This window comes from Thunnus maccoyii, chromosome 10 (assembly GCF_910596095.1).
Source record: "Thunnus maccoyii chromosome 10, fThuMac1.1, whole genome shotgun sequence".
Classification (NCBI taxonomy): domain Eukaryota; kingdom Metazoa; phylum Chordata; class Actinopteri; order Scombriformes; family Scombridae; genus Thunnus; species Thunnus maccoyii.
This window is the reverse complement of record NC_056542.1, coordinates 7,566,167-7,580,490: the sequence shown is the minus strand read 5'-3', so window position 1 is coordinate 7,580,490 and position 14,324 is coordinate 7,566,167. Positions and strand designations below refer to the sequence as shown.

At 38.9% G+C, this 14,324-nt stretch overlaps 1 protein-coding gene across 2 annotated transcripts in view; it reads right to left on the bottom strand.

The window, feature by feature from the left end:
• Window positions 1-14,324, bottom strand: part of LOC121906116 (raftlin-like) — a 105,803-nt gene that overhangs the window by 26,478 nt on the left and 65,001 nt on the right. For both annotated transcript variants that reach the window (XM_042424791.1, XM_042424790.1), the window contains exon 6: window positions 9,246-9,449. In XM_042424791.1, coding sequence (XP_042280725.1) covers window positions 9,246-9,449 — 204 coding nt within the window. The remainder of the gene's footprint in view (window positions 1-9,245; window positions 9,450-14,324) is intronic.

The following is a 14,324-nucleotide window of genomic DNA, read 5'->3' as shown; positions in this document are numbered from 1 at the left end:
GAAGGAGAGAGAGAGAGAGAACGAGGGAGGTGGAGGAGAAGGAGTCGGTTGCTGGAGGCGTCGAGTCTGCCAAGGGAATGCACCGGTTGCGTGCACGAATAAACATTATCTTGCGCCTATTGACTGAGTGCTGAGCAGAGCAGCCAGCAGGCCGACTGAGAATAAGTTGTTTACACTTGCAAAAACCACTGTGCGCGCTCGGTAAAATTGTTCTCCATCCCCTGGTGACTCACAAACTCAAGGTCGCAGGGTGAGGCATGCAAATACAGTCGTACTAAAAACAGGGAGTGACAGCGCTGAGACTGAAAGACACCGAAGCAAATGGAGGGGGGGAAAGTCAGAAAGCTGGAGAGGCAGGGTGACAGCAAGTGACACCCGGTGACACGCAGCAGCTGAAATCAGCACCAATATGACAGAGGAGAGGATCAACAACAGACTCCCGGTGGGTGTAGACAACGCTGACATACAGAGACTGAAACTTAGGGTGGAGTTTGTAGTAGTGCTTGATGCGTGGGGATTTTTTGAGTGTAGATGTGAGGTCTTTGGCTCCACATACCCAGTCAGTTTGGAAGCTGTTTGTTCCTAATATTCATGGACATGCTCGCAAACCTGCTGTTGTACATCGATTTCTAGCTCACAAGCAAACACCAGAGAGAGAGAGTACACAAGAAGTGCTTCCAATGAAGCCGTGTGCATCTGTGCGTCAACTACCCCTGCAAAGTCAGTCTGGCTCCAGCAACATTTTGCACGTTTACACGTTTACAACACTGGTACCTTCTTCATTCTTTTATTTCCTCAATCTACAATTAATTCACTGATTAAAGGATCATATTTGTGATTTGCATGGTAGATTATTGACTGTATTTTCTCTTGTTTCATGCAGCCATTGGTTTCCATTCATATGAAAATGACTTTAAAGACTCTTGAAACTTGTTGTGTAATCCATCATATCAATAAATCAATCAAAACTTTATTTATATAGCACCTTTCATACAAATCAAATGCAATTCTAAGTGCTTTACAAGTGATTAACAAATGCACAGGATATGGATTAGGAGACTAATGCAATTTTAACTGAATTACCATGCAATGATAATATAATTTGGACAACTTGATGTTCACTGTAATGGATTACATCATTTAAAGAAGTTTCAAATGTCTGCTAACTTCATATCACGCAGAATTTAAGGGAATCCATCTTGTCAGGCTTCAAGATTCGTGCTCGTGTCTGAACCGCCGGAGGTTTGGACCAGTCAGCGTCCTGTGAGGACGTGATCTTGTGATCTCGCGAATCCACCTGCCTCTCCAGGTAAGACGGTGATAGACAGATAGTTCATCCAATCACCTGCTAAGTATTTTTTGAAAGTGGAGTTTACAAGGACGTTTTCTCAGATGGTTCTGTGTAACATCAGGTTAATACTGTATAGCAAACATCTGAAAACGGTCAAGAAAACAATAACAAAGTGGAACAAACTATGAAGTCCATTTTGTGTCTCACCAACATGAAACCGAACACACTGAAGACACTCTCCGAAGCAATATCATCAGGTATTTGCATGTGTCCAGTGTAAATTATCTCTATATTACAAAATAAACATTTTAATTGTATTTTCTTTCATAAATTTCTTTGTTTTGAAAGGATTATTGTCTTCTGATTGTTGAACACTTCTCTTCATTTTGTATGTTTCTTATTGTTATTTAATTTATTTGTATTTTGCCAAATCATGTTGCATTTATTGGTTCAGTATTTTATGCTGTTGTATATGTGCAAGAATAAAAGTCAATATATTCAGTCTGCAGACTCGGTCGTCTAACAGAGCGAGAAGCAGAGGTGATTCTCTCTGTGTCCTTAAATGCCCTCAACTCCCCTGAGCCTCTGTCATGTTATGATAAAGTGGCATTATTTATAGTCTTAATTTTTTGGCAATGTCTCTGGTGGTAAATTGTGGTGTTCTTTTAATAATAATAATAATAATAATAATAATGGATTGCATTTACAATAATGGATTATATTTATACAGCACTTTATCTTGAAACCCAAAGTAATTCACAGTGAAGGGGGGAAACTCAAACTTTTGCTCCTGAGGACTGACCTGACATGAGAAAATTTCTCTTTTGAGTATCAAAAATTTTAAAAAAGTAAACATATTTAGCAGTTTATTGGCAAAGTAACAATTACTTAAAGAATTTTGAACATATGGATTAGAAGTGGATTATGCTGGAGTGGTATGAGAAGTTTCTGTGGACATTTTTATGTTTTTTGATGTGACTCCTGTCCTTTGCAAATGAGTAAAACTTTTCAAAGGCATCTTTCAAGGCTACAGTCTGAGAGTATTGATTACTCAAAAGATACATTTTTAGTGGAATATGAACCCTTTTCCCTGGTTGAATCATTAAGAAAGAGCAGTAAAGTAGACATTTACTAATATCACAATATTGTAGATTGTCACCTTAAAGTTACACTCCAATTTAATTTAGTGGATTAAAATAAAAAACAAACAAACATATGCATTTTTGTGTTCACAAGTCCATTTGTTTCCACAGATCAGTGTATGTGTGTTCAAGTCCAGCTAACCGCTGCCGAGCGGGAAAGTGACCCTGCCCCGAGTCATGTCTGCTGACATGATTTAAACATGTGTGCCAGGCGCTGCCCCAGAGAGCTGGAGACAGGCCGCTGACAGCTTATCTATATTTCAAACAGGACAAGTGGACATCCAGATAGAGGGACAGTGAGAAGGAGAGAAAGAGGCGAGGGTGTATAATGTGTGTGGATTGGCTGTGGCTCTTCCCGGCGGAGCCAAAGGTTTGGCAGCTGGCAGGCTGGTACCTGTGGGTTACCGGGCAGACTACAGCTGGCGATGAAGGAACAGAGGATGGACAGCATGGTGATTGGATGCCAGGGGGTGTTTTTGCAAATGTATAGTCCATTTGCTTTGGTGTGAATACAGAGGACACGGGGGGTAAAATCTCCAGGTGGGCATGCATGTAATTGAAGGTACAACTCGGAATTGTTAATCTATATTATTATTCATTGATATCTATTTAAATTACAACTGATATGCACTTCAGAGCTGCAGCTAATGCTTATTTTGATTATCGATCAATCTGTCAGTTATTTTCTCGATTAATCAATTAGTTCTTTGGCCCATAAAATGTCAGAAAATGGTGAACAATCACTCTTTCTCAGAGCACAAATCTCTTCTTTTGTCACGACCGACAGTCCATCACCTGAAGATATTCAGTTTATTATCATAGAAGACTAAAGAAACTGGAAAATATTCACATTTGAGAAGCTGGAATCAGAGAATTTTGTCTTTTTTTCTTAAAAAATGACTCAAAACAATGAATTGATTATCAAAATAGTTGGCGATTTATTTAAAAGTTGGCAAATAATCAATTAACAGACTAATCGTTGTAGCTCTAATGCACTTATATGAGCACAGACATAATGCTCAGCTGGTGTGTTTACTGTTATTTGCTGACATGGAGGCCAGTGGTGTTCACTCATACATTAAATACACTTTGGAGTCGGGTAACACATTTGCTTTCTTTCAGCTGTGGAAGGGATTTGTCCGGTTGTATCCAAGTCAATTACACACATAAGGCTTTTTTCCACACATTAAATATAATTTTGTGACTAAAGCTTCAGTGGGAGCAGTCATTTCCTTCACTAGACACAGAGGACTGTCTTTCAGGGTAAAAACATGGAACTTCAGCATCTGTAACATCTGTGGTGTCAAATCCTTACGTACACTTGCTCTGGTACTGGTGTATAATAAAGGAATGATCCCAGTAATCATGAGAGACTTTTCTCTTACAGTTCACTGAGAAGTTCCTGATTAGCTCTCACTTGAGCCCTCCAACTGTGAATTTTTCTATTTTAATAAGTTTGTGTTCGTCACTAACACACAGGGATTCCTGTTGTTCGTTGGCTCATATTTTCACAACAAACAAAATGCTCCGAGCTGTTGAAAGCTTTCATTTTGACCACATGAGTTCATTTTTTTAGAACTGATTTTAAGATGTTACTGATTACTTTTAAGGCTCTTTGTAGCCTCTGTCCCTGCTATATTTCTGACATTGTAGTACTACACGAGTCTGTATGTATAGTAGTCTGACATCCTCGGGCGGACTTTTACCTGATCCAGAGATCTGGCTGACAACTAGAGGGGACAGAGTATTTGCAGTCAGGGCCCCGAGGCTCTGGAACGACCTGCCAGAGGAAATCAGGTTGGCTGAACCAGTAACATCTTTAAAATCTCTTCTTAAAACACATTTTTATCTCAGAGCTTTTCCTGATTTTAGTTGATTGTCTATTAGGTGTATTTTTAATTTTCTTTTCTTCCATCTTACATCACTAGAATTTGTTTTATCTGTTTTATTATAAAATCTCATAATTTGTCTATTTTAATTTGCTCTAACAATCTGTAACATGCATTTTGAAAAGTGCACTATAAACAAGGATTATCATTTTTATATTATTATTATTTTCCATTTGCTCATATGCCCCCAAAACACTGAATTGCATGCAACTACCAGTGCTAAGTGAACACACTGGCAGAACCTGTCTTGTCACCGGTGGAGGAGACATGCTGTGCTGTCAAAACGTATATACGTATTACTGCAGCCGCATAGAAATGCATCCTCTCAATATGCACACAGATATACACACACAGATGCACAAACATCACAGGGCTCCGTGTTCTAATTCCACCCCTCGACAACTTTTGTCTCAGAGAAACGCTTGCACATCTTTTCCCTTGCTAGAATTTATTTTCACAGAAGAAGAAGAAAAAAAAAACACCTTATGTGATTTTCATATTCTCAGTATCTCTCTCTCTCTCTCTCTTTCTATCTCACCCTCTTTTCCTCCCTCTGTTTCCCAAATTTAGAAACCAGTGAGGGCTGACTGTCATGCATATGAATAGCTCAAAGTCTCACAACCAGGCTAAAAAATCCTCACCGTGGCTCTGGAGATAGCTATACAATATCGACGGCAAACTCCCTTCCAACAACACTACGGTCAATTCTTCGGGAAACACTCCTCTCCAGGGAGGTAGTGTGAACATATGTGTATTTTGTGTGTAGGTGTGTGTAAATGATTGTATTTGTAGGTATATGTGGATGCATGTAGACCTACAGTATGTGTGTTCCAGTTTGCAGGCAGTGCCACAGTGTGTATGAATCTTTAATGCATGTCTTATGACACTGGGGCCTGCGTGCAGCTTAGAATCTGTAAATTCAATATCGCTCTAATATCCGACCTGTGGCTCAGGCGAAGTCTCTCCACTCACTGCAAACACTGACTGCCACACCAGACAGGACTCACACACCGTCTGAGCGATCTGTCATACACACACACACACACATATACACATGCGTATGCAAACAATGCCCCCTAATGCTCTCTCATCCAGCTTCACCATGGAAACCCATCTTTAGAGGGAGCATGGGGACACAGTGTGTTTTTTGTGTGAGTGTGTATCTCTCTGGACCATGTCAAACAGCCGACTGTCAGAGACAATAGAAAGGTAGCACAGTATTTAGGAAAAGGCCAGAGTCGCCGACTGACTGCCAGGAACATGAACATTGATGTACATGCTATAAAAAGAGAGATAATCTCTAGGTCAACAACAGACGGATAACATTAAAGGTCCAATTTACTAGTAACTTCTATCAGTTTCACGCCTCTCATAACAAATGCAAAGGGAGTGTTATCTCTTAAATGTATTTAGGTTTAAAAAGTATTAAAAAGGTTTTAAAAAGAGAATAAATCCTTGTTAACTCATCTTTTAAAAATATAAAAATGGATGAACTTCATAAGACAGGTGAAAGCATCAAGATCAGTGCGATAAAACCACATAAATGAAAATGAAGGTTATATACTGAAATATCACTACGCTGATATGCCAATATCGCTAGTTTCTTATTAATATTGAACGCTGGCCACTAAGTCACATTGTTCATTACCCTCTCACCCCCTATGATTAAGGTATGCAGCTCCCTGAGTGCTTTCAAGTTGATTATAAATTATGTTACTATTTGGAATTTTTTGCTTCAAAAGCTCAGAGCTGCATGGATAATTAATTTCAATCAATGGCTGAATTATGTCCTTTGCATAACAATAGCACAATTATGAATAATTGTTGGGTACACTGGGCGTGGTTACTGTTGACTTTAACAAAGATCACAGTGGTGTAGCACAACAGTGATGGCACTGAAATAGCCCTTCTTTGTATGTAACACCGGATGACTGATGGGAGATCTGTTGTATTTTCAAAGATGCCAAATTGAAATGTATAATCTGTCTCAGATTACAACAGCATTACAACTGCTTAAAACTTTCCAATCAGGCAGGTTTTGCAGGATTTTGAGCTGAGAGTTTCTGGTTCAAACGAGGACCAGCATGCTCTCCCTTCCTTCAGGCACCTCAGAGGCTCCTCAGTAGTCAAAAGCAACTCCTGGATATAACAAAACCTGAAGCGAAGCATTGCTAAACAACCACAGCAGTGATGTCATCATGCTAACATGCTCACAGTGATAATACTAACATGCTGATGTTTAGCAGGTCTAATGTTTATCATGTTCACCATTATAGTTTAGCATGTTAGTATGCTAACATTTGCTAATTAGAAGTAAACACAAAGTACAGCTGAGGCTGAGGTTAATGTCATCAGTTTTGGAGGTATTTAGCCATAAACCAAAGAATCAGATAAATTAAAATTCTGGTTTAGAGGAAACGTTAAGGTGTCACCAAAGTCATTAATTCATCTTGAGGGGAACATGAACGTCTGTACGGAATTTCATGACAATCCATCCAATAGTTGTTGAGATATTTCAGTCTAGTAGACAGGCTCAGCAACATTTCCTCTGGTTAAGCACTAATGTAAAAACAATAATAGTACAACAGGAAAAAAAAGTTTAAAAAACAGAGCAGCAAGAAGGTCAGTCTTAGAAAAAAAGCACAATTACACTCATTACACTGCAGCTGTATCTGTCGGAACATGACAAGCTGAAACACGCTGGTCGCTCCGTACCTCAAAACAAGGCTGTCACTTACACAACAATCTCCCACCTAACTGCATGCGTCTGTCTCTGTCAGCTCATGTCCTTTAGTGTATTGTTTTGCTGTCAAACATGTCCTTGATGTTTATTAGGTTGAGATGGTTTCCTGTATCGTGCGAAGCATCTCATCACGAATCACGAAACTCGTCTCAAAGAAGAAGCTAAATATGGAGACGACAGGAAAGGATACTGATTCTAAAGCCCTGCGCTGCATGGGTGTTTGATGTAATTAGCTGCTAACAACAAATGTGATGTCGCTTTGACGGCATACTGCCAGCAGCTCTCAAAAGACCAAAATCCACAAAATACAGAATTCACCTCTGTAAAGTTGCCTGTTTTCTAAAGTGGTTCAGCTTAAACTGTGAGTTGAAGTCAGTCCTACAACTCAGTGAAGGCAGAGAGAGTTTCATTCTGGGGCTGATCTGCTTGCTATCCTATCCAGTAATTTCACTGCTCGCGAGACGCATATCTTAGCAGTGCATGAAAAATGCAAAATATGTTAGAGGATCCTAATGAGCAGAAAAAAAATTGAATCATAATAATACACTTCATTACTTCATTCGCAGGACATAAAATATGCAAGGAGGCACTCATTTGTTATCAGGTTAATTATCTGTGTTTCAGAGTTGCTGAGGCGTTCACTTTCCCAGATTAATGAATTATGACTCTTATTTACTCTAGCTGGCTTATTCCTCCAGTGTCAGAGTGAAGCACAGAGCCCCTGGGGTCTGATGGAAGAGGAAAACCCAAACAGGAAATAGTTTAAAAGAGGATACCAAACAACTCCATGAACTCCAGCTTTTGAGGCATCGCTAACACAGGATCACATTAATGAAAATAGAAACCATCCTTCTGTCATTTGTGCCATCTTTTTCTAAAAAACTGGAAAAACCCAGTAATTCCAGTTCTAACTGTGTGTTCAGCTGATGCAGTTGATGTAAAAAGCCATTGTGGATGACTAGCCAAATTCTGATGTTAAATTTAGTGTCTAATATAATAACAACTGCAATGGTTGCAAACTTAAAACCGTAGTAGAGGAAGAGCCATGCTCTAAACGTCGAGCTATCGCTTCTCATATGACGGGGAGATCACTGAAAATGGGGCAGAAATATTTACAGAAAGACAACTCCGATTTATCATTGGCTTATCAATTTGTTACGGCTAATAAGTCGGGAAAGAACTGCCTCCTCAGACATCCAGCAGACACAGAGCAACATCAGTATCCCATTAGAGTCATGTTTTGGGCCACCTCATAAATGTTAAGTCCAATATTTACTGGATTTCTAGCTTTAATTTGATCCATAAACTCTGGATCAAAGACCTAAAATATCTGGCTCTTTAACTGCAAAGTGCTGAACTCTTTTCTCCATCCTCTCATATACTTCTGTTTCCAACTTATCTATGTTGGTTAGATAGTGATTTTGGCTGCACATAGTTTCGTATGTGGGGTTGGCAAGTGCTGTTGGACCAAAACAATGAGATAAAATAGGTTAAAAGCTGCCTAAAGCTGCAGAGTTGGGTGTTGATTTTGTGTGGGGCTGACACTACTGGTTAACCTTTTCATATTACAGAAAAATCTTGTCTTCTTATTCAAAGTTAATATCAAAAATATTGCTTAATGGAATTTTAAAATTCAAACCTATGATAACCACAGCTTCTGCAGTTATTCACTGTTTTCAGTACAGAATAATGCATGATTGAACCACTTCCTAACACAGACAGAGGAAGTATTATCGGTGTCACATACATATAATTGTTATTCAAATATGTTTTGATTGTTGGCTGGTGGAAGATGAATGCCAGCTAATGCATAATTAATGGGATACGGAGCAAGGTGCATCATTACCTGCCTCAGGTATTGCTATTTTGCAGAAGTAAACATGAATTTTGCATCTGCCTGATGTTGACAATGTTACTGATAATACTGTGAAAGAAAAGAGGCAGTTTGGAAACTGTTTTCACTTTTAATAATTGTAATAATCTGAGTATCTAAAGAAGAACAATTCTGTAATATTTAAGACAATAAAACTATACTGTTATTTGTGTTGTGTGTACATTCAAATGCTTTTTAATTGCATGTGAGATGTAACCTAAACACAGTATTTGTGGATATTATGAGACATTTAATTCCACATTGTCTTCCTGAGAAAACTCTGTAACAGCGAGTCATGCAGCCTTACCGTTCACATTGCCCAGGTGGAAGTAACCATCGATCAGCGAGGCTCCATTGTTGAAGTGCTGAGTCATGTGATCCAGCCAGTTGGCCTCCACCCCTTTCACCCCCTCGTCACAGTTCTGAACTCGCAGCGGCACCTTGACAGTGTAGTACTTCACCTGGCCCTCTCGGACCGGCGGGTGGTTGTACAAAGCGAGCAGTTCCACCCCTGTTGAGACACAACACAAAACAAAACCCCGCCATTGATTTAACTCAGTAAGGGTTGTGACAATACAGATGTAGGCTCTGTGGAAGTCCTATGTTTTACTGCATGATTATTGAACTACTGCTGTACATTGGCAACAGTCCAAAGAGTGATTTGGCTCCGTCTGGAAGGAGCACTTTCCCTCTCTTCAGCTGCCAGAAGTTATAAGAAATGGCATGCTAAACAGTTGGCTGAGAGACACCAGAGTTTTGATTTTAAATACACAACTTTTGTTGCAATTCAATGAACTATTTGCAATATTAAGTTATGATAGCACTCTTTACGGGTTTCTTACTTTGGGAGAATTTATTTTCCTGTGACTTTTCAACTCTAACCACACATCCATGCTGTGAGCAACGTGGTAATAAGCAACTGGAAGTACATTTATTTCTTGATAAGCAACCAGGGAAACTCAGCCAATGTGTGGACAGTCAACAAGCTTCTTGGCTAAGGAAAGTTGGCCACCCTGGTCTTGTTCATAAGCTGTCAACAGCAAATACCAATTTGTGTTTTTCCTTTTTCAATCAGTTAGATTTTCTTGTCTTGTGAAAAAATGTGCTACCGAAGGAGATGAAATGTCTCCAATTAAAGATGGATAATACATAAAAACAGCTCAAAATTAAATAAGACAGTCTGTGTTGGTCCCTGGAAAAAAAAAGGAAACTGAGCTGAATAAAATGGTTAAAGAAAACAGGAAAGCATTGGTATGGACACACTAGAACAACAATTATATCTTTCAACAAATCTGACCTTGACTTTCAATTCTCTAACTTTGATGTTTTTGTGTAACCTCATCTCAAAACCTTGAAAATGAAGTCAAGATCTCAGACTATTAAGTCTTTATCTTTATTTGTCTTGTATGTAATTATTATACTGTAACTATGCTATGCAACAATTGTAGTGTATTAATATTTCAGTGGGCATAGTGTTTCTGAGATAGGAAACTGTTATTCTATAATTTTAGGGCTTTTTGCAGTGTAATTTAGAGATGTATGGACCGCATCCTGCATCTGCTTTACATTAATTTCATGTGTTTTGTAAGGCCATGCAGGCAGGTCACATTTGTATGCAGGGCACTACGATAAAAACTTCACCATCATTATCATATCATGAACAAAAGTTCCACCTGGCAGGTGCAAAATATATGGGAAATGAAAAAGTAATACAAAATGAGATTTGTGTTGCCCCGAGCTGGACTCACAAATTCGCTGAAAATCTGTTCCAAGGATGCTGCCTCAGTTGGTTCTTTTTCAACAACAAACGTGAAGAGAATCAAAAGCAATTTGATGCTATTCAAACTACAAGTCATCCTCAGATTCCTTTTAATGTTCTCCAGAAGTGATGTAACTCTGCTGATGCAGAACTTTAAAGGGACCGTTTTATTGTAACCGAGTTAATTCATAGTATAACCTTGAATAATGCATTAAAAGCTCTCCAGCTAGCTGTTGTTTACATCAAGCAGAAATATACATAATGCAGAGGGCCTCAGGAGGCAGAAACAGGCTTGGAAATTTGCCCACAGTACGTATGTCACTGCTCCGCTCATATCATACTAAATCAAAGTGGAAAGAGTTTTATTTGTTGTGATGTGAGTGAGTGAAATATTTGCTCTACTTAGCTTTGAGGAAACACAAAACGTGAGATGTGAGCGGGGTTCGAATCAGGCGGAAAGCAATTCAAATGGAGTCTGCTAACATTTTCTCCTTTCTTTCGAATGCAAATGTCGGACTGTCATTCCCCAAGTGAACCAGATGGATGAGCAGAATGTGCGGCACTGCCACCCACCCACCCGTCCACCCACACACACCCACACACACACACACATGCACACACACACATGCACATTGAGGTGGGTGGTGGTGAGGGAGTCATGGCTCAGTCACTTTGGTTCTTCTGTCAGTCCATCCGTCCGACAGACACCCAGGAAGAATGAATCATTTATAACCATTTCTTGTCTGGCTCGTCTGACTGATGTGACAGCTGGCCACCAAATTCCCTAAATCTTGTCATTTGTCACTCTTGAGAAAAGTCACAGTGAAAGAATATTCACACACCCTCCCCTCATCTTCCTCATGTTACCCACATTACAACAAGGACAATATGGCAAACAAATCTTGGACAACATAATGACTTCCCATACTGTACAATATGCCTCTAACTTACCAAAACAACATATTCACTCACTGGGAATGACTTTGCAGCGATTTGTATCATATAAACTGGTTTACAGTTTATGTGCAAAGACTGAGAGGATGTATCATTACAGTTTGTCCCATGAATCCTTTTCTGTATCTCAGTGCCTTTGAAAAATAACACCATACAGCCAAACTGATTTACACATGCAGTAATGCTTTGGGTCACAGCTCTCATCTTGTGTAATCACATTGTAATTAGATAAGTAATGGCATTAAACCATATTTGACACAGATGATTCCATTGCTACTGATGGGACTGTTAAAGACAGGGTCGGATATATGCCATTTACACCAGCTTGACAAAAAACGATAACCACTAGCAAGAAACTTGCTACCTGTCCTCTGTATTACACACAATATTAGCTATTTTCTGTATTAATACCTGAGAATTACCATTAATGTATAATTACACCATGGTTATGACACCAAGGCATTCAGGTGGAGGGGAAGGCAACTCGTTTTTTTCAACTTTTTTTGTCAGGAAAGCCTTTCTTGGTCTGTAAACATCTTTTCAGCAGTGGTCCGTTCACAGGAGATATACTGGAGCCATGGAGGGATTAAGTGTCTTTCCTAAGGGCACTTTCAGCAGGGCAAAGCTGGAGGGAGAATCATCTAAATATAAAGATAAACAGACTGTTCTGTTGTTCTCTGATATTGATATGTATAACTATAATCTAATGTCCATCACACTGCACTGTAAGATAATAGAAAGTCAAACTGGAGCTGTGGTTTTCATCTCACATACTCAAGAAATTTGGAGATATAAGATTTGGTAGAAATCTCTCCAAAATGATTTTTTGTATGCAGATAGTTTGCAGTTGAAATGCACTGCAAAGTACAAGTCAAAGCACTGAAAGCATCATTGATTTTCACTTGAATTTAAAAAACAACAGTTCGTTTTGTGTTTCAGCTGAAAAAATGTCTGCACCAAGCAGGTAGCTACAGGTCTCTAAAGTGAAGCCATTGCAGAAGTGCCTTAAACCTGCATTCTTTCTAATGGCCAATAGGGAGCAACTCCACTGATTGCAAAGAGAGGTCCGACTGTATAGAAGTCTATGAGAAAATTACCCTACTTCTCACTTGATTTATTACCTCAGTAAACACTTTCATAATGAGTTTATGGTCTTAATCGTTCGTTTCAAATCCTTTTCAATACAGCATGATGTTCATTTTGTAAATCATGGTCCCGTTTAGAGTAAAATAGACGATAAAGCAGCGTATGCTTTAGGGTGTGGCTAGCTTGTGACTGACAACTCACTACCACAGCGACAACATCGGTTACGTACATTACATATCGTAACCCCAGATCAGAATAGGAGTATAGACGTAGCTGTCTGTATGTTTTCAGTTCATGAGAGGTAATTGTAACATTTTGGTCACCTAAAAAAGTCTTGTTCAGCGTTCAGTTGTACTAAAAGATCCTCCGAGGAGTCAGCTGTTCAGTTTATCTAGTAAGTACATTTTGTTTTAAGCCTGTTTTTCGCTAGCCAAAATTAGCATTAGCATTAACATGATCACAGTTAACAATAGACTGTAAATGTACTGTATTAACCAAGCTAGCTGCTACTGCTAGCATTAGGGTCAGCTCCAACCTCTTTTCCAAATATGGTCATTTCTGTCTCCAAAATCCAAGATGGCAACAGTCAAAATGCTGAACTTGTCCATTTTGTTTTTACAGTCTATACAATCTGTACGTAGGATTTGTAATCACTTTTGTGGCATTAATTAAGACAACAAAATTGTGCAGAATTCATAAAATGATATTAAAAATTATGTGATTACAGACAGACAGATGATAAATAGACCAGCAAGTACTCAAACCAGAGACCCACCAGTTCAAGACAAGTTTGAGATATTACAGAATTATCTTACAATTGCATGAGAAAACTGGTGCAAACTGCAGAAGAGCAGATACTTTATCATCAGGAAGAACACAAGGTTATGACATCTTTGATCCTTAACAGTCTCTATTAATAACCAACATAAAAAGCAACATAAATCTTTTGCCAAACTCTCCCCAACCCCGTTCACTTGTGCTACGGAGGCCCGTAAACGACGCAAGAAAACATATTATAGAAACAAAATAAGCCACATTATCTTTCAGAGCATAGATCTGCTGAACACGTGATATTTTATCAAGAAACAGTGGTAATAATACTACAGTGTCATTTGCTTTTTGGCTTTAGAGCACAAACAAGATCTGAAAGCTGAAATGTCACCATGTGGCAAAGTAATTGGTCCTGATCAATAGTCCTAAATTAAATTGTATGTTTTATTTTACCATGGTATTTCAATTATGTGAACAGATAAAGACAAAATAAATATTATGGCTCTTTTTGTGCTATGAGGCAGTAAAATATGACTTAATGCCTCTGTAATTTAATATTTATCGCTATATTTGAGTATCCTCGTGTCGGACACACACAAAGACATACACACGGAGGAGCATGCCTATGTCCTTTGAACCTAATCGCATAAATTCATTACATCAACAGACGACAGCTAAGCCTCTCAGAATAGTCTGCGCAGTTAACCTGACTCTCGTTGTCGTTGGCAGGCCAGCTAACAAGAAAATGAGCGCATGAGTGTTGTTAGGACTTTGAAAGCATGTTGCTTCAAAAGTTTATCTGATGGGAGAGCAGCT